Genomic DNA, 21,251 nt, shown 5'->3' with positions numbered 1-21,251 from the left:
GCTGTCCTCTATAACGTGCTGCCTTGTCTCAGTTCCTTTGAAAATGAGTATGCCACACACATCTGACGTTATCAGAATGTATATTTAAAGAAGACTTGGGGCATTTTACAGCTTTGTGTGATCTGATTCTGTATTGCAAGGAAAAAAAAAGAAAATCCAATTAGCCTAGAAAGTCATTTGAGAAAAGAAAGAAAAACTGGAATATGTCAGGTCTGCCGTTATACTTCACAATTCATCAGGCTGTACAGGCTGAATCTCAGCCATGAACTGATTGTCCAGTGCAAATGAACATGCCTTGTTTTCAACCTTAGGAAGAATCCAGATGTTGCCACAAGCCGTGTGCCTCCTGCACGGGCTGCTGCAGAACGGACACACAGTCTATGTTCACTGCAATGCTGGTGTTGGCAGGTCTACAGCCGCTGTCAGCGGCTGGCTGAGGTACGTGATGGGATGGAGCATCAGGAAAGTGCAGTACTTTTTGGCTTCCCGGAGACCGGCTGTCTACATAGATGAGGAAGCTCTGAATCGTGCTGAAGAAGATTTCTACCAGAAATTTGGGCACCTTTGTTCCTCATATCAAATAGAAGAGTAGAAAAGCAGAAGAAGAAAAGGAAGGTGAAGAGGAATCCCTACATTTGTACCCCAAGGACTTAGAAATTTCTGTGACTCAGGCACCCACCTCACCTCTTCAGATTATAATCTTCTTGTAAAGGTGATAAGAATTTTGTTTAAAAAGTGCTTTAGAGTTTTTTATTTGCTTTCTTTAAGCTGACATGATTCATGTTTTCAAGCCTTTTGGTGAAATTATGAGAGCTAGAAACTGCAAAGTGAAACAAGATTTTCTTTTAATCACTTTCCTATAGGAACTGAGGTTTCAGAGTAGACACTAAACAAGATGTGAGGTGAAATAGAGTTGGCAATGAAAAGTGACAAGAAAAAAATACAAAGATTGACTGGATTAAGATTCAGGTTAGGATCGAGCAGACCATCATCAAAGCTGCTCAGTTATTTTAAGCAGATATTAGAATGTTGCAGTGTTTTGTAATAATTCTGTAGAAGAGTGGTATTGATGAGAAAGACCAGAAGGAAACTGGTTCTTCAACTCAGTGTTTAAAACCAAAAGGCTAATATCTAATGCAGTGAACTAAGATTTACTCTTTGTCCATCTAGTTAATGCTAAATATTATGAGCTCCAGCTATATTATTTTATGACATTGGGTTATGCTGGGTTGTGGCATGGAGAGAGGACACAGCTCCAGCTGTGGCAGCCTTACTTTGTTGTGGGGCAGGACCACTGTTTGTTACATTATCGTAGGCTGTGAGTTCTCTGAGTTGAAGCTTCATTTTGCTCCTCTGGTCCATTCAATGCTGAACAGGGGCTCCCTTAGGTGCCAAGTCAGTCTGAGCAGTAACCACCAGAGTAAGACAGACCTATAGGAATTGTGTGATAAGCAGTGTGCGGGACTGGCACCACAGCCTCTGGGCTGTTGACCTAGATTAATATCTTCAATACAGCAAAAGCCTCCCCTTGTGCAAGCAGTGTGTGTGTGTTAGATTTAACTGATTGAAGCTAATGCTGGGCTATCTCTGGGCTGAATGGAGTCAATACATTCCCCTATAGGAACAAGGAGCAACTCTGCTGAGGATGGTTTCTCAGGAGCTTAGCCTCAGTGTTGGCTTTGTGGATGATCCCTACTGTTTCCCATTGCTGCTTGGTCCAAGGAGCACTGCTTAGCTGAGCCAAGCTAAGCAATGGCACCAGCAGCTTCCACTCCCAATCAGATAAAGCCAGTTTGCTGTAGGTTGAGTTCAAGAGAGAAGAGAGAATTAAGGATGCATAAACATTAAGAAACATAACTTCTATAGGTTTATTTTCAGTGACACCTCATTTTTTCCAGCCAACTTGTTCCTCTAAAGATGCAGTCAGTGACAGAGTGGTTTAAGTAATAAATATTGATTTTCTGAATACTTAATGGAGAAACTATTGGATATGAGCTGTTTATGGAGAATGTCCAAAATAATATATTTTATTTATCCTATACTTCAATCATCTTGAAAAGAAAAATGTTTATTTAAGTTATTCTGTGTGTGGTTTTGACCATGACTTCATTTCTGATTTTTTGAAATAACACTGTTTAGAAAATGGATGAGAAAATAAAGACAAAATGATTATTCCATCAGCCCGTTTTGTCATATGTCTTTGTTTCCCAATTTCACAAATAGCAAAAAGGGTTCATAACTCATATTTCTATATAGAAGTGGAACCAGCCACTTTAATGGTAACAGACCATGTCTTGTCTTGTGCTGTGTCAGTTTGACAGGAAATCTCAAAAAGCAGCACAGCAAAGGTGTGTGGATCACACGGCACCTCTGGTACCTTCAAAGACAACTACAGGTGTTTCTTCTCCTAGCCCAGAGCAGAGAGAAGACGGAGTGTGTGGATGCTCCTGTCTGGCTGTTGGGCTCACATGCAAATGTGCAGAGCTACAGCTGCCTGCCCAGGAGTTACCTAATTTTGACTGAGCTTAAAGTAAATTTGGTGGGCTTTTGCTACCATATTCTCCTTAAAATCAAGCACTGAGAGAAAGGGAATGTCATGAGAAGCAGAGAGTACAACTTGCTCAAGTTTTACATTTCTGCTGAGATTTGTTTGAAACCACAAGCTTAAAATGTGTTTCCAAGCATCCCTGACAGAAGCCCTTTCCTCCAGATGCAACTTGTAATAAATGCTGGGGCAAATACTTGTAGATTTTATTGTTCCACAGGAAGTGTGTGTGTATATATATATATATATATATATGTGGATATATATCGTTTTAGGGCTCTTGGGACTGAGCAGTGCACAACACAGCACAAACAAGTATATGACGTATATAAATACAGTCACTCTGTATTGGCTACTTCCTAATTCTGATTATATTGGCAATGGTAGCAGACTGATGTTTCACTTGCAGGGCGGGAATCCCTCTGACACAGGAGTCACAGATTCAAGGATGCCCTAACAGGCTGTTAATTCATTGCTTACTGTCATTTCAGCAAGGGGTTGTTGATTCATTGCTTATTGCCACTTCAGTTTGCATTTCTGCTGAACTGCTTGGGAGCACACATCATAGAGATTACATTAGCTCATGAACTGCATGAAAGCAACTTGCCAACATCATGCAAGCAAAGAATGCAGAGAGTTTCCAGGAGGACCCCAGGGGCTTGCAGTCCCTCTGTACCTATTTGTAGCATCCTTTTTTTCCCCCTCATTGCTATCTTCCTGCTTTTGTCAATGAAGACCTCTCTGTCAAGCAACATTCATTCAAAACCTTTTCTGTGGAATGCAACTAGGAACTTAAATGCTAAAGGGATCATTGCTAGACACTACAGCAACTGAAAAATCAATCATATAAAAATATTCAACTTCTTCAGATGTATAATTGCATAATAAATCTGCATCTAGAGATAATGTATTAGATTTCAAATTTGTAATGTGTTCTTATGCTGATTGGATCATTAGCTCTTTCCACAGGCTAGCCTCGTGATGTAATTTGGATGAAGGGATCAAGACAGGCTCTTGTTTATGTACTCGTATATTTCCATGCTACTTTATTCCTAAAGTCCAACAAAATTTAGAGAAAAAGAGCTCCTATTAAAAAAATTAGAATCAGATAGACAGTAATGGTTATTTTGGAGGGGGCCCAAGAAGCACATAATAATGGGAACCAGGTAAAAATATTTTGATAACTCATTACACAAGAGCAACAGTTGGGGAAAACAGCTGTGATGCTGTGAGCATCCGTATTCTCTGCCCTGTTAGAGCCATGTTTTTGCCACCATGAAATTAATGAATTTGCTGCTTGAAATGGGAACATTTGTAACTCCAGGTAGTTGGTGTCATTATAAGGCCAAACAACAGTATATATTCTTTCCCAGGGCTACGCACATGAAGCTAATCAATTCTGTTTGAAGTGATTTTGTAACAAGCACAACCCCTTGAGGGATGGGTTGGGCTTTGAGGGGTACAGTTTTGTGAATATTTTTCCTTTGGACATCACAAAAATACTAGTGACAATCTTCTGCAGGACATTTTTGGATTGATGATGCAAGCTGATGAAAGGGAACTGGTGTGTCTGGTGTGACAATTGAATACCTTCCTTTCTCCTTTACTCCATACTTGCTATTTTACACTTTGAACTTTGATCCCTTTGCTTATGTTGTAAGTTTATGATCTTCTCTCTCTGCACAGCAGCAAGCACAACAAAGCTCTGGCTGCAGGTTTTATACCAGGATGTTCTCCATGCTTGAAAATCTCAAACCTGGCAGCTGAGTTATATTTGCTGCACAAAACCATGTGCAAAACAGTCTCTGCTCTGGAATGAAACTAAAATTCAAGATTGCCACTCAAGCCCACATGGGCAAAGGAAAGGAAAAACGCTGTAGATTGTGCTGGAGCAGGTAATAAAATCCCTATTTAAAACAAGAATGCAAAAATGTCAGACTTATTCTATTACCCATTGTGATGGCCTTTTTGAGCTCTAATCTATAAAACTCACTGAATTTCCTGGTCTGTAAGTGAGGAAAAAAAAAAATCCAAAGTAGCCAAAGACATTTGCTCTAAGTGTATTAACCTGGTACTGTGTTTATTCTTCATAATTAAATTGTAGTGAGATGTTTCAGACCAATGATGAAGTTACAAAAAATATTATTCCTTAAAAATACACTGTGCAGCAGAAAACAATGAGAAAATACTTAGAAGCATAATAGCTACTGGAAAAGCATATATTTGGCAAGCAAGGATTACCTTCTGGAAGGATAATGAACATCAGGCTGCTGTTAGCTAAAATGGAATTGGATTAATGCAGCAAAAGATAGCTGAATCTCTCCAACTCTGTTTATATTCTCAGTGGTAAATCGCCTCTGCAGATATTTCTTAAAAAGTATTCTACTGGAAAAAAATTTGTGGTTTATTTTCCACATGAATCTAACGTAAAGGGTAATGGGCTGCTCTGATGGAGCAGACTGGGAATGGTAGAAGTGCAAAAGAATTAATAATTTTTATGTCTTTCAGCAACAGAGTGACATCACCAACAGCAAGACCAAACCACATGATTTATAATTGATCTGCTTCTTAAATTATCAGAGGAAAGCAGTATTTTCAAGGGCAATGACATTACTGTATATTAGGATAATTGCAGAATTTTGATACAAGTAACCAAAATACATATTGTTGGCACTTCAGTTGTGCTAACAGTGAATCTATGGGGTGCTCATTCTCAATTATACATATTTTGCTCTTGCTCTTCCTTTCACCTCAAGGTCTTTCATTAGAGTCCTAAATAGTTTACTTTTTAATTTTGTGGCTAAATATTTCCATATTTGTAAGAATGAGTAATAAGTATTTTATCAAACCCTTTTTACATACTGAGACTTGTCTTATGAAGTAAGAATTGTTATAGCCTGTAAACTAAAGATGGTAACAAACTTAACCTGACATGATTCAATCTTTTTGTGCTTAAATGTGTTGTCTTATTTGGGGGATTGAATTTATAAAGATTGCAGGATAATGTCTATGATTTGATAATTACTTCAATGCTGATGTTGTTATATTTACAGCAAGGAAAATAAAAGGCTTGTTTTTTCATAAGCTGGTAAAATATTAAATGATATCTCATCCTTGATTTAGATAATGTGACGAAAAATCATAAAAAAGCTTCCAAGAAGAAATTTCTAATGCTGGACAGGTTTCTGTGGCCTTTACTTAATGTCATTATGACAAAATGTATTTTGTGGTAATGCAGTTTCAGCAAGGAAATAATTAATGGTCAGGCCATCATCCAAGAGTAGCAGCCATGGTTAAGTTGGGCACCAGCCCAAAGTCACTGCAACAAATCAAATGCTGAAAATGAATCCAATCTTCAAAAATTCAATAAAATGCATAAGCACAGAGGTTGAGAATGAAAGACTGTGTTTAGGCTTAAAATGCAGTTTGCAATATTTAGCTGTATTAAAAAAAAAAAAAGAAGTGTGGAAGGGTAAGCTTTCAAGAACACAGACCAGTTGGATACCTTCTCCTGGGCAATTAACAGATGCAGTGCACTCCTGTTGGTGAAGCTTCATGAGTACAAAAATATTTGCTGGTGCCCTGTGGTTTGGCAGTCACATAAATCCTTTGTGTAGAGATGTGTGGTTCAGAAGTAGGACTGATGTGCCTGTGCTTTAGAAGAGCTAATGGGAAGGGCACCACTTAAAGCATGCTTAAATTATAGCTCCAGGTGGAAGTCTAAACAAAACCACAGCTTGACGGAGTCTTTCTCTTCACATGTGTCTTGCTGAAACAGGCAAGACTCTCAGATGTCTCCCACCCTGCAACACCTGTGCCTACAGCCAGAGAGGGAAATCCTCACCAGTAGCAGTGGCCCTGACAGCAGCTGGACTTTACAGGTGAAATGGATTATTTAATCTCTCTGCTTGAGTTATTCTGTTCCTTAACATGTAGATAAATGGGAGAACTGCTGTTCCCAATGCCTCCAGTCACAGTGGCTGTGGGGGTGCTGTGAGCACTTGATCACACAGTATTTCAGGTACTTTGGAATTCCATGTTAACTGTATAAATGACCACCTTAAATTTCACTGGGAGTTACTTGTCCATGACCTCCACATACTTTCCTGCCACATGTGTGAGTACTGCAGCTTGATGGCACTCACAGGCAGCTCAGGGTCTAGCAATAAGAACCAGGACTCTGATCTGCCTTCTTCCCCCCTGGGATGTCTTACTCATCTGAACAAGGATGCACAAACAGATGCTGGCATCTTTAGCCAGACTTGATGTAGGTTTTTTTGTTGTTTTCTGGCACTTTCCATCCAAGTGCCCTCTTCAAAGAATAATGTAAGCAATCATGATACTATATTATAAGCACTACTGAAAATCTCATTTGTGGGATGGTTTTAGTTTGTTTGTTTTTAGTTTTTTTAATTAAGTTTAATTTACCTATTCAGCCATGGGCAACTAAAGCAGAAAGTGCTGCTCTTAATTTCTGAAGTCTTCCACTCTTCCTGTATGGTAAAATAAATGTGTTGTTTTGCAGCAATTTTCATGCAAAGGACTGCAAAACGTCCTGTAAGACAATAACTAGATATACTAGTTACTAGTTATCTTCCTCTATACTAGAGGAAGATGGAGAAATGGAGTAGGAAAATGCGTGAAGTGAAGAAATGAGCAGCCTCCTGGGATAAGGCAGAGGAAGTGGCCAGGTGGCCTTCCTGCCTGAGCTCTCGTGTCACCTGAGAAGAAGCACGGCAGAAAGTGAGGCTGGCAACAGAGGCTGGAGACAGGGAGGGGAGACAAGGAGAGCTGTGTGAACTGGGAGTGGCTGGCAAGCAGCTGGATTCCAGGGCAGAGATTCAGGGCTGAGGTGTGAGATGGATCTGTTCCCTGGAGGCAGCAGAGCCACAGCCTCCCATCTTCACTCAGGTTTCAGAGCACTTGGAAATACCTCCTTCAGCTGTTAGCAGACACAGGGGCTGAGGAAATGCAGCAGTGAGGCACAAACACATCTCAGCACCCAGCAACCACCGCAAGCACACAACACCCTTGGGAACAGCAATGCCTGGCAAGCTATTTAACAAAATCTGCCAAGATCATTATTTTTGAGAGGAAAAAAATCTGATTAGGTCTCTCTTGATTGCTGGGAACATGACTTGAGTACACTTTAGAAAATGCTGAGCTCTCCATTTGTGTATTTCTGCTTATGGAGCTAAAATCAGTAACTTAATTTTAGCTATATACACAGTTTTATTTTGCTTTCCTGAATAGCTGTAATTTCAAAGTATCCTTTGGTGGCACTCTGATTTAAAAAGAAAAAAAAAACACCTCCCCAAATAATTGTATCAGAAAGTGATGGAAATTATATCAATAGGGTAATTTCTGTGCTTTTAAATCTGGTTTATTGGAGTATCACTAAACATAGAATGTACAGTTATCTTCTTTTTACTCAACTGTCTACATTATGTACTCATAACTGTCTTATATTCCTGATTAAAATATATTCTTGGGTAGCAGAGATAATATAAATCTATGTTTGAAACTGTTATGGTTTTGTGTTGCTATGAAGATCCAAGGTTCGTTGTGTTAAAATTTTTGTTAAAATCCCCACATCTGTAAAACAAATGTTGATGAGAAATGTAGTAGTTACCAGAATCTGCTGTTATCCTGCTGAACCTGCTTTTCATTTGGCAAGACAGGAGACAAAATGATTTAGAAAAACTTGTTAAAGTCAAAGAGAAAACATACCTATACACATCAATGTACCTTTCCTCCCTTTTTCAGCAGTGGACTTGGGCAGGTGATGGGCTGATTCTCCTCCTGTGCTCTGAAAGGCTTTGATCAGCTCACTCATCCTTTAGATACAAATTGATCTAACAAAATACACACAGCTTGTGGAAATTTAAGCGCCAGTACAGTAATTTCAAGTTGAATACTTTTCACTTGGTGCCCAAGTGCTTGGTTGCATTTTCCACTGTAATGTTTGATGAGACAAATGAAAAATTGGTTCATTGTTGCAACTAAAATGCCCCCAGAAAATGCCATGATTTTGAGGAAAAGAACACTCTCGTTACATGACTCAGTGACTCAAGACGCGTAAGGTGGTAAAGTGAAATCGCTTCATTTTCAAGATATTGGGTCGTAATATATGTTGGAGCTTCTTTATGCAAACAATATCTGACAGTAGCTGTTGTGCACACCAACAGACTTTTCTGAGCATTTGTGTTCATGTGCCGCATGCCTCCCTGGAACACAAATAAAATGAAGAGCAAACCTACCCAAGATCAGGGTTTTCAAGGCTGCAAATTGAAAAGATAGAAGTGTACATAAGTGGCTGGCAACCCAACTAAGCTCTGCATTGTATTGGTGAGAGTCTGCATTTTCCAGCATTGCTGCTGTTTTATTTTGCATCAGTATAATTTTTCTCTAGTCTGTACCCATTTACTCCTGTACTTTTCTGCTTACTTTCTGCCCCTGCTACTCCTCCCATTTGAAATGACTCATACTACAGAAGTTTTGAGGACAATTCTTTGGAATTTTTTTTCTCCGTGGGCTCCTGTACTCTATCTTGGTAACTGTGAGCAATACTATGCATACTTTGGTGCCACAGCTGCTTCTTTACACCTGTGTTTCTTCACAGTGCTTTTATTCAGTGGAGAGAAAACTATGTGAGTATTCTGCATGGCACTGAATCACTTCCAAGAGATGTGCAAAAATCATAGCAATTAGATAGAAATCTCCCTACTGAAGAATCTAGATCCTACGCCTGAGCAGAATTTTCCCTCAGTCCTCCTAAAATGAGGCTGTGGAGTTGTTCTCCCACAGAGCAGTGACATGAGGTCACACTGAGGGCTGCCCCAGCCCAGCACCCCGCTCAGATGGGGGAATGAAAGCAGAAGCCAAGGGCAGGCTGAGACCAGGACAAACCTCAAAGGTACTTTGCTGCCCCCAGGCTCTGAGCATTTGTAGCTTGGGATATTTCCAGGTCTGATGTAATTTCTCTGTTCAGCAATCTAGAATATATCTCTATTCAAGTCCTGGTGCTGTCTTCGGTGTGCATAAGCTTCAAGTATGCACAGTGGCCTCTGGCAAGAAATTCCACAAGTCTGCTACATGCTGAAGGAATCACCACATTATTTTGTTTGTTTTGCAGTGCATTTCCTATCCCAAAGTTTTCATATGGGAAGAGTCAGAGCATAATTAATCTGTTCTCCACCTTTTCCATCTGAGAACACGTGCTCTGTTAAGCACACAAGTAGCAGAATATTAAACACTTGCTGAATTCCACTGGGAATTAACAAAACCTTAGACCAAACCTAAACATTATCTAACCTGCAAATGCTTTGCTGAGCTTGAGAGCTCTGACAGCATTGCTGTGGTGCTGAGCTACACTAATTCTGTTCTGCTGTAAAGCAGAACACCCTACTCCAAACCTTAATTTATGTGTAGAGGTTTAAAATGTCCCTTCTAAACCTCTGCTTTCCTTGAGACAAGCTTTTTCCCCCTGCCTCAAAAACCCTCTGGTTTATTAAGTTATTAAATGAAGTGTGCATGCCATTCACCCATAACTTTCATCCTTACCTTTGATATTCATTTTTTCTCTGCTGTGGTCAGAGGGCACCAGCACAAAGAAGGAAACATGTTCCTACACTCGTCTGGCCATCTCACAGAGCCTGAAGATGTGAAACTCCTGTGAGCACCAAATTCTATTTCTAGGTACTTAAACAGCCAAGTGGAAGCAATCATCGCATTAGCATTGCTTGTGTGGCTCTACGGGTGCTTGTGCTAATGTAATTCTGCTGATTTATTTTATTTGTAAAAATTCTGATGCATGTATGCACAGATAAAAGACTTAGAAGTAATGGAGGATAACTTAAAGCAAAAAGGGTCCTCATGTTTATGACTAATGCCTCATGTTTATGACATAATGCCTCTTTTTCCCCATCCCTTTCCCCAAAGATTTTTTTCTGAGCGTGTGACCTGCAGTTGTAATAGCCCAGCTACGGAGCAGACACCAAGAAGTTTTTTAATAATTTTTTTAATTACCAGCTAAAAACTTCATTAAACCACATAAGTTTTAGGGCTTTTATGGACCAGATGAAGCTATATTGTGTGGTGTCCCAGCCCCCATATGCCACCTGCATGCTGACAGAGGAGCTACCTAGAGATACTGGATAGAAAATCAGAAGCCAGAGGCAAATCTGATGCCTGTCCCTAGCTTGGGGAAACTTCTGATAAACACCTCAGCCTGCCTGGCTTATGGGGCACAGCACCATCCCTGGAGGAGACACCTCTTATTTGTAATGAATTTACTGACTCCTACTTGTTTTTTAGGGTAGCAGAACAGGGGTGATAGCTGTAGTGCTCATTGCAATTATTCAGGGTTTGAAATACTGGCCTAGAAAACGGGACTCTAGGCTTAGTCCTCTTTTCTGCCCAAAATGTTTCACAGCTGTGTCTCCCAGGATGTGGCCCTAGATGCTGAGCTGTAGAGCATGTGAAAGAAATTTATGTTGAAGAGCCTCAACAAGCCAAACACATCCTGGAGAGCAGGAAGGACACTACTGGGCTCCTTGTCAACCATGAGCATCCTGGTCTCCAGATCCCACCATCTGCATCTCAGTTGTGCTTCCTCCCTCTGGCCCAATGAAACTTAAATTCTGTTCTGCATTCTGGCATGATGCTGGGGAGAATTTGGTGACTTGATCCCACCATGCTACAACCTGGCCTAGAACATGCTGGCAAAGGAACTTGCAGATTTCATGCTCACTTCCAAAGCAAGGACTCTTAGAAGAAAGCTATTATGCCAAAAATATCGCCATAATCTCAGGTGTTTCAGAAAAAATGAGAGAAGCGGTAGCATATGTTCACATCGGTATCAAGACACTGACAGTCAGTAAGTGATATTTGCGCTCTGAAGCCTCAACTCATTAAGGAATCTGCGATGTTGTCAATCCCAGCCCTGGCAGCTGATGTATACAAGGTCTGGAAATGCTCTCTGCTGGCACCATCATCACCACCCCAGAATCTAAGGGGGTTTTCAATGTCACCTCCTTCTTTGGCTGTCATCCATGGTAAGTGACAAAAAAAAGAGTGTATGTGCAATCACTGTTTTATTCAACAATTTCCAACATTTCCTAGCGAAAAAAAAAAACAAGATGACAGTTTCTGTGCTGCCTCACCAAAGGAGAAATGTTTACTTTCTTCCCATTCTTAGCCCATAGAAGACACCCTTATAGTGCCAGCAAAAGCTGCACTTGGAATGCAGAAATACTATAGGTTTATAATGTAAAGAATTTGACTTTCCTGTTGTCTTTTTCTTCTTTTCCCCAAATGACAAAATCATTTAAAAAATAATTTAAAGGGAAAAACAATCTGCTAAGAGAGAGCAGCCATAGAAAACACCACTTTACTGGTGGTTTTCTAACAAGGGTAGCTGTGTAGGGGAAAAACAAAAGGAAAGGACATGTGTCTTTGCAGCCATTCCAACAGCCTTCACCTGCCACTCCAAACAGATTGTGCCACAGTGGAGGAGTTCTGAACTAGGCTGAATTCCCTCAGGAAATATACTTGTGAAAAATGGGACATACAAAATCATGACATGAAAGTGGGTGTCAAGGTGAGGGATGACTTTTTGGTTGCTGTGGAAGTGCAGTGCAATCTGGGAGAGCTCTGCTGTGCACAGACAGGTCGTGCCCTCCTGCAGGGACGTATCCGTGTGCCAGATGATGGGGTTTGAGGACAGTCTTACAGCAGGGACTGGCCTCTCTCTCTTGAGCTATGGACAATTTTTAGGTGCTTTGGGCCCATTGCAGTGGTGCTGTGCACTCTGGCAGTCCAGACTCCTGGCCAGGGACACCTCAGGGGGAATGGAAGGGAGGAAAGCAGAGCAAAGCCATGTTAGGGAGCCCCTGGCTCAGCATGGCAGCATGGCATGTGGGAATTAGCGTTCAGCAGAGTTTGTAGCAATGCCAGCTCTTGCAGCTGGGCACAAAACCAGAGACAGTCTGCTTAAAAAACCCCACACAACAGCCTCTTTATATGAGCAGGTTTTGATGTGCAACAAAATGTGTTTGGGCACTGTGCTGAAATCCTGCTCAGCCACCTGCCAGCATGTTTTAGAGGGCAGTGGAGAGCCCAGACCCACTGCCTGCCAGCCCCACTGCCCCACCCCCTATCTGGGCAGGCAGGCAGGCAGAGCAAAACACAAAGATAAACTGCTGTTGGATTGTATAAAAACAGGGTATCTGAAGAAACCAGGTTGGAAAGGAAATGAGAGACCTGGAAAGTGAGGCAAAATACAGCAGGAGAAGAAACTATGAAAGAACACCCAGGTGTGTGTGTGTGTGTGGTTTAGCAACTTTGTCAAGATATTCCCATCATCCCCAAAAAAGTAAGAGGAAGAAAAAGGGTCTAGATTTACAGCCCCTGAATTTTATAGAATCCTAATAAAAAGTGCCTCATATACTTATCAAAATCTCCTGTCCACACATGGGCCCAAACAGAGATTGCTGTTTCTTGGAGTTTTATTTTCTTCTGTGTCTTGCTGACTGGAAGACACATGAAATATGTATGGAAATATTGGAATCCACAGAAGATCCTTTAATACTACCTTCTCTGGTGATTAATTTGCCTTTGCCATGGGCCTGTTCTTCTATCCTGTGTCTTAATTCTTTTTCACTTGGTAAAAAGCAGGCATTTACCCTGCATGTAGCCATATTGTAACAGGCAAACTTTCTTAAACTGTATTTTCTACTTCCCCACAAGATACTCCAAGGGAAAAGCTCATTCTCTTATCCTAGTATTTCACATTATAATATCTGTAAGTTTCTGTCAAATGGAGGAAGGACAAACCTCCCCTACAGTTTACCTCCTATATCCCATAATTTCTGTTATTAACCCTCTAATGGGGACATCTTAACAAGAGACCTCAGGCAGCTCCAATAACATTTGCAGGGAAAACACTTTGCTATGGAGGATGTGAGATCCTGAGGGATCCACCTAGAAGTGCCTTTGTCTTGATCTCACTTGCCAGTGCAGTAGACTGTGCCGGTGCTCCATGTCCTCAGGGCACCTGGTGGTGTCAGAACCAGCTTCCTCCATCCTTGCTCATCCTCTCTCCCAGGAAATTTCAGGTCACTGGCCTCAGCAAAGTAGGATTTATTTCCATTGTTTCTTTTACTTCCCTGTAACTGGATAAAAACTTGTATCTGTGGAAACAATTTTTAAAAAAAATTATTTTGGGCAAGTTCAATTTTTTCAGTTCTCTATCTACAGAGAAGACAGTGTGGTGAGCTCCCCTTGCTGCTTGGCTATAAAGCTGATGGAAATTCTGAGAATGCAAATGCTGAGTATGTTTGAGGTGCTTATAGAAAAATCCAAGTGAGCCCCTCATACTCTGAAATATTCTGTTTCAGTCAATATTTGCCATGCTTGGATTGGTCATTCCTTGCCATACTACCCTTAAGCTGTATCATTTCATAGTCAATTCATAGAAAAATGTCAAGCTGGCTGACTGGAAATCTTTGCTGTAATATAAGCACAAAGGGCAGATCATTAAATGACAGGGGAGCAGATACTGAATTCATTGCTTCTGGCTGGGCTAGAACTGGTGAGGTGAAGAGTTACTTCTGCTGGGGTTGGGAAATTCATACCCTGCCATAGATGATTGCTTTGCTCATGATCACGAAGATTAACACATGGAAACAATCTGATATCCTGCTTTCTGGTTAAGGTTAAGCATTTCATTGATCTCATGGGACTTGGCACTGCTTCAGATGTGCATCGTCTGGTCTATAAGAAACTGGGACAAGTGCATGTGAAACAAACAAATTGTGAAAAACAATAAGTACAGAATAAAGCTAAAACCAGCACTTTGTCCAAAGTATTGTGGGTTTAAGTGTTGATCCACACATCAGCATCTTCTTTTGTTACTGAATATTGTGCAGAACTGGGAGTTCCAGGAGAGTGTTCATATTCTTTTCTGAATGTGTCTTCCAAATTAACTTGAATTCAGCTCTGTCTTCCCTCTCCTTCCTTTCTCAAGTGTTCCCTTTTTATGCATTAATCAAAATTTTAAGTCACTATTGCAGTCTCTATTGGTCTTTGAGGGGAAAAAAAATGCAGCACCCACATATGGGTTTGAACATTCTGTTTTTTAGGGCTTAATTTTTTAGGGATGTGAGTGACAGTTTTAAAGTTTCTCTTGTGTGGCTGTTGAAATCTTTTTCTACCTTCATGAGAATATTCCTCTTTTCATGTTTTTGAAATGGAATTTTCATTTTCTTTTCTATTTCTTGAGGAAAATTAAATGGAGCACCAGGGAAAGTGACTTTCCTCATTCAGATTAGATTGGTCTGGTTTCTCATTAGAGAAAAAAAAAAAAGGATAAAAAGATGAAGCACTTGACAGTGCAGCCATCTCAATCTTAGCTGATTTTAACTTTTGGGGGAATGAGGGTTTCTGAGTTAGTCTTTCATCAGGCTGTCAGGACATTTATTTTCTTTTATAAACTATAGGTCCTGTTTGCATTTTTGTGGCATCTTCAATCCCGATGGACTGACAGCACTCACCTTCTATCCATCTGCTCTGTCTTCTCCCTCTGTTGAGGTACAGCTGCCACAGTCTCTGGAGCACAAATCGAATATGTGTTTAATTGTGTATAACAACCCTGTCCTGGAGTGAAGGACAGAAGCAAAGCAGAATCCAGCAGAAACAGCAGGGGACCTTCACATAAAAGTGTAGCTAAAAAATGAATATTCAACTGAAATAATTTTCTGACAAGAAATTTCACTTCATCTCCTCCCTTACCTAGTTCAAACCTGTTTGTATTACAGGTATCATGTGGAAGGTATCTGATCTGCCTGTCATACCCTACAGCTAGTATTTTGATCAAAACCCACAAATTTTTAGTTTATTCTGAATTTATTTAGGTAGTACATGCTTTTTGACTCTCAGAGGTGCTCAAGTCCTTGCAAAAAATCAGTGGCTATTGACGGAGCCCCCACACACATCTCATCCTGCTGAAGCACAGGATCTCTAGACAGCCCAAATCAGGAGTGCCGAATGAATTCCTGCTCCAGGAAAGTTTGATCTTAACAGCAGTACCCTGCTGATGCACAATGAACACAAAGTCAGAAAACTGGTCAGGATCTTAACAGCCCCTTCTAGCTAATAAGGCAGTTCAGCACCTGAGACAAGCACAGGCATTCAGGGTTTACAGCTGCTGCAAACAATGGCACTTCTAATGGCAGAATAGCAGCAGTGCTCTGGGACTTTAATTCAGCAACTGGATGGTCAGTGATATAATTTTATGTGGCTTCCACATTGTTGTCTGCAAGAAAACAGGACAGCCAGCACAGTAGCCCAGAAGCATTGCTTCAATGTCCCTACTTTTGTTGGGAGGAGGCTATTTTGGTGGTGAAGGGAAGAAAGCAGAGCAGCAGTGTGCTGGCAAGCACGGGGAGGGGTCTTTTGTGAACAACAAACACACTTTGTTACATGGAAAGCCTTCAACCCCAGTTAGCTGAAATTGTAGGGAAGGATATTTAGCTAGTGAAAAACAGTTTGAAGACAGAAATTTGTTGAAATTTGTGAAATGCTGTTTAAGGCAGATGAAACTAGTGAAGTACACAGCTTTTCAAGAGTCCTGATTTCACCAAGGCTTTTCTGATTTAATGATATGCTGCATCTCTAAGCTGATGCCATGTGTGTGGCAGTGCATGCTCTAGAGTTATCTTTAGCATGGGCCATTATCCTAATCATCCCTGAGCATCCTTTATGGGTGAGTCAGTCTGCCAAGGAGATTTGGTATTCATGGTAGCAATCCCCCTCCCTACTTTCCAGTAATCTCAAGGGACTCATTTGGGCATGTCTATCACATACAATTATGTAGGAACCCTGTTAATTAATTAATATTAACTTCTAACAGTTATGTAATTAACTGCATTTGGAAGACTATTAAAAATTAGTAAATAACCTCAAAGCGTTGAGTCCTATTTGGCAAGATAATACAGCTCATCCCGCCCAATTACAATGATAAGATTTTAAACTAATTGAACTCACACTGTGCCTCCATTACCTGACATTCAGCAGCACACAGAGAAGATTAAAGGGATTCAGGGGATGGTGTGTTTATAAAACCAGGAATAGTCACTCCTAATTCTTATTTAAGCATAAATACGTTTTAATTCACAATTGAACATTGCTTTTAATGGAGTTTGCCATAGAAATTAGCATGTTGAGAAGTTTGGGGCTTTTGCTGGTGTTTCAGGTTAAAAATAGTGACCTGGGATGCTCAGGACCTCATTCCACAATGGCAGATGCATATCCTGCAATCAGCTGCTCACCACGGCACCATAGGAGCAGAGGGCGTGCCAGACTGTATTAAATCCTTTGTTCATCTAACTTGACATTTTGCCTTCTGCACTGATATTCTTGAGGAAGGTGAAAGGCTCCCATAATGCCAATTACCTATCCAATAACGCTGTGTGGTGTACAGGGATGAAACATCCTTCCAGAGCCCTGCAGGCAATTAGCATACACCCAGAAGAGTGTTATTCAATTACCCTTATTATTTCAGCATGCCAAGCAAGCAAGAGGTGGTTAATGATTGCACAAAATTATCTGGCCTTTTAGGAAACTATACTCAGTATTACTTTAACCTTACACTGCATATCAGCAAGACCCATATGAGGCCCACTAGTAGCAGTAAAGCTGATGGAAGGCCAGTGACAGATTATTCACTTGCATGGTAAAATTTGTATTTTTAAGCCTCTTATTCATACCCACAGAATTAGTCATGGGGGACATTTTTCAGGATGAAAATTTTCACCCAGAAGCAAATCTATTACTCTCCCCACCTGAAGCTCAAGGCTTTTTGTTCACTATACAGAACTGGCTATTTTTTAAAGCAAGTTTTGGTCTGCTGAGCTCTCAGATTCTCTTGCAGCACTTTGGGCTCAGAAGTTGACGGTGACCATACCCATGGTACCCTGATATCTTCTGCCACTCACAGCAAAACAAGCAAAAGACTGAAAACTCAATTATCTTTCAAACACTAATTCTAAAACTTTGCAGTAGAGTTTGCACTTGAATGGGTATTTCTGTTGTCATGGAAAAATGGGGTCAAAGACATCAAGGTCTATCTAAGCTGTGTAGGAGGACAGTACAGACCCATTCCCTACCATATCAGACCATGCAAGAAGAGAGGTGGTCAATAACAACTGCTGTGAGAAATTGTACATTTGATACCTATTTTTACCAGAAAGGTCTGGGCTGGTAACTTTATGTCCTTCAGAGAAAGCACAAGGGAGATGATGATGAAATGCATCTGCATTTTTATAGTACCAAACAAGTGCTGAACTTTGTCAAACTGGTGTTATAAGTGGGCTGCAGGTGAAATTTCCCAAGAACTTCAGTCTCTGAGGGACATGTACTCTGATTAAGATGTATTGAATCATTACTTATTCAGTAAGAGGCAGTTAAGTTCTTCCTGCTAAAAATTCAAGGAAAAAACATTGTCTTTAAGGCTTAAAAGAATTATCTTCCTTTTATGTGAAAAGCTGTCTGTTAAAACAAAGGGTGGGGTGATGGGTGCCTCTTAACAGCTTCAAGCCATCATCCAAGTTCATAGAGACTCAGGATCCCAGTTAAAATGCAGTCTCATACCTTTCACCAGTACTGATTGGATCAAATGCACATTCAGTAAATACATATCTGTCCACTGATGTTCATGGCTTTGCCTCAGTGAATACCAGGACTGATTCTGACCTGTTTCACACTTAACTAAGAAACAATTTAATTCCAAAGCCTTTATAGAAAAATACTATTTGTCTAAATTGACTTTTAAAATGGACTAGTTAGGAAATGGGAATTTTAGTCTCTGTTTTGGGCATAGTCTTGGGATTCACAAAGAGGACATCAGGATTTATATTCCCCAATGGCAGACTTACTGCTTATGGCAGATAAAAACCAGCTGCCTCCTCATGGGTCACACTGAGCACATGGAAATAAAATATTGCTTTGCCAAGCTTACTTGATTATTGCAAAATTCGTTTCCCTAATATCTCTATTTCCTGTAGCAAATGATAGGAAAAAGTGAGACTAATCAGCTAAAATGTTTTCTTTTCCACATGAGGATTAAAATTTCACGGTGTGCTTTCAATTCAAATATTCTTGAATACCTACAACTGTAGCTTATTGAATAAAAAGGGTGTAAACTAGAAAAACATATGGGTTTACTCCTCTCATTAATCAGAAGAATAAATTGCATTAAGATGTTGATGTTTTCCTGGAACAGAAAACAAATTATTCTGTGAATGACAAATAGGAAGTAACACTGAACTGCTGCAAGTTTTGTAGCAGTGGCCGCCAAGAGCTGCAAACATCAGAGGTAAATGAATAATCACCAACAGAGCAGAACAGCCATCAGACATAATGATGGAAAACCTCCTTTCACACTCGCAGACATCAAGTTTTCTGCGCAATTAAAAGTTGGCAGAAGCAAACAACTGGCTTTAAAACAAGAGAAAGAGCTATGAAAAGAACCAGGTTTTTTGCTTCAGTGAGTGGACTGTCAATGAATTCAGTTGCTCTACTTGGAAAAGGGAGCAAACAAAAGCATATGCTTTTGTATCCTTTAAAAAAATACATGTAAAGAAATCAAACTATTTACTAAATCAAAGAAGAACTACCCAAAACATTAATTTCCTGCATTTCTTTCGAAGCAGAGCTAGTAATGCCTCTCAAAAGTGTCTTTAGATTTGTGTCCCTCTTGAACAGAGTGCAGAGGAGCGGGGGCCAGGGGTTGTATCCCTAACAGATGAACAGCCAGAGCAGGATAAAGGGGGATCACTAAGTGTCTTATTCAGTGATACCTATTTTGTTCTGGTGGAGTGCTATTGATTTCTTAAGGATCACTCACACAAGTGAGATGAGAGTTGGTTTGTGTCCTTTGTGGCTCAAAATCCTTTAAGCAGTATTTGACTCAGTATTTTATTGTGAGCTACTTCTATTTCCTGAAGGAAGTTACCAAAGAAGATGGAGGATGATATTTGGGTGGCACCTGGTAGGAGATACTGGCTGAAGAAGGGGCAATGCAGGAAGAGAGGAAGTGTGCTGGAAACAGAGAGCAATTGATTTTCTCAGTCTTACAGAGTAAAACCAAGACAATGGGACTTTGCATGGTGATTTCCTTGTGAATGATTTTCTTTCTGTCTGGGCTTGTGAGTTGGAGGCACAAAACTTGGAATTTGTCTGGCTTTGGTTTTGTTCTCGTTCTAAATTTCTGGTAAATTCTATCATTTGGTAAATTCTAATTTCCACCTCCTAAGTACTTCCAACACTAAGTGGATAGCAGAATTTCACTGATCACCATCTTTAAATGACTTCAGCCATTCATGCTGAGAATGTTAGGCAAATAAAAGTCATCAATCTCACCACTGAGCAAGAGGGTTCAGTGCTGCATTTTTCTGTGCTCTTGATGGTTTTATTTTTATTATTAAGAAAGAAGATAGACTTTTAATTGAAGTCCTTTCCATGGAAATGAGAATACCTGGAATTTTAGAATAGAAGAAAATAAATTAAATAGTGCCTTTCAGAAACATTTTCTAATTTTGGCCATTCCAAGTGAAAAGATGGTACTGTCAGTCTTTTAACCTTGAATGAAAAATTTCAGGCATCTTGAAATTTCAGAGTTAAAATTTATCAGCATAAATCTCCTGAAATACTTCAGGAAATGTCATTTTATCACTAGTATTCACCACTGCTTTTTAGCTGTATTTTAATAGCAAGGTGAAAAGCAATTTATTGCCTTAGCAAAAATTACTTTTCTGGGTTGGTTGGTTTGGCTACTAGTGCTCAGTGAAGGAAGTTCTAACATGAGTGGCTGGCTATTAGCACATTAAGGTATTGCTGTGTGGGAAAGCATTTCAACACTTGAGTATTTCATTGAACTGAAACCACAATTTAAAAGGGTATTGCAAATTGACCTAGGTAAGAACCTAATGCTGGAGCAGATAGGAACACCTAGAAAAAAAGAAACTTCTCAGGAATGTGAAAAGATTAGATTATATTCTTTGCACTAGAAAATTAGGGAAATGAAAAAAAGAAAAGAGAACACAAAATAAAATCCTGCCCCCTTACCTCAAGAGGGGGCCAATTTGTTCAATGCAAGATCAGATCCAAAGGTTCTCGTGGATCTGGGCATCCTGTCACAGCGACATCAACCACCTTCCACCCTCCTCTGTTGCCAGAGACCTATATAAACACTGGTGAAAATTAAACAGGCAAATTTAAAAAGTAAGGCTGGAAAAAGTTTTAGATTCTTTGTTTCAGATTCTGTGAAGTTTTTCAAAAGATAGGCTCTTAATTCATCACACCTTTTCTATCAGGCTACAGCAGGATCTTTCCCAGTGAACGCTTGGATTAATCAGGTATCATGAATAATTGGCCTCTCTTTGTTAAGTTTGAAATAGGAAAAAGAAAAACACAAGAGGAGAATGCTAAGAAAGAGAGAAAAAACCCCCTTAAATTCAATAGAAATAAAATGCAAGAGGGGATGATGGTGAGCCTGAGATTTTAAAAAGCTACCTACATGAATGTTAATAGTTTGGGCACCCTTGCAGTCAGATTGCTTTGTGGGTGCATTGAGGGACAATGTCAGGATCCATGAGAAGGACAACCAATTGTCCAAGCTCCCTGGCTCCCAGTATTGGTCCTACAA

General features: G+C 40.1%; 1 protein-coding gene across 3 annotated transcripts in view; it reads left to right on the top strand.

The window, feature by feature from the left end:
• EPM2A (EPM2A glucan phosphatase, laforin) overlaps window positions 1-2,180 on the top strand; it is a 35,927-nt gene extending 33,747 nt beyond the window's left edge. For all 3 annotated transcript variants that reach the window (XM_041423502.1, XM_041423503.1, XM_041423504.1), the window contains one exon: window positions 312-2,180. In XM_041423502.1, coding sequence (XP_041279436.1) covers window positions 312-592 — 281 coding nt within the window. In that variant the 3' untranslated portion in view covers window positions 593-2,180. The remainder of the gene's footprint in view (window positions 1-311) is intronic.
• The last annotated feature ends 19,071 nt before the right edge of the window (window positions 2,181-21,251 follow it).

Source organism: Onychostruthus taczanowskii, unplaced genomic scaffold (assembly GCF_017590055.1).
Source record: "Onychostruthus taczanowskii isolate IOZ18803 unplaced genomic scaffold, ASM1759005v1 scaffold78, whole genome shotgun sequence".
NCBI lineage: Eukaryota > Metazoa > Chordata > Aves > Passeriformes > Passeridae > Onychostruthus > Onychostruthus taczanowskii.
The sequence above is the reverse complement of the archived record's forward strand: the minus strand, read 5'-3'. Positions and strand labels throughout refer to the sequence as shown.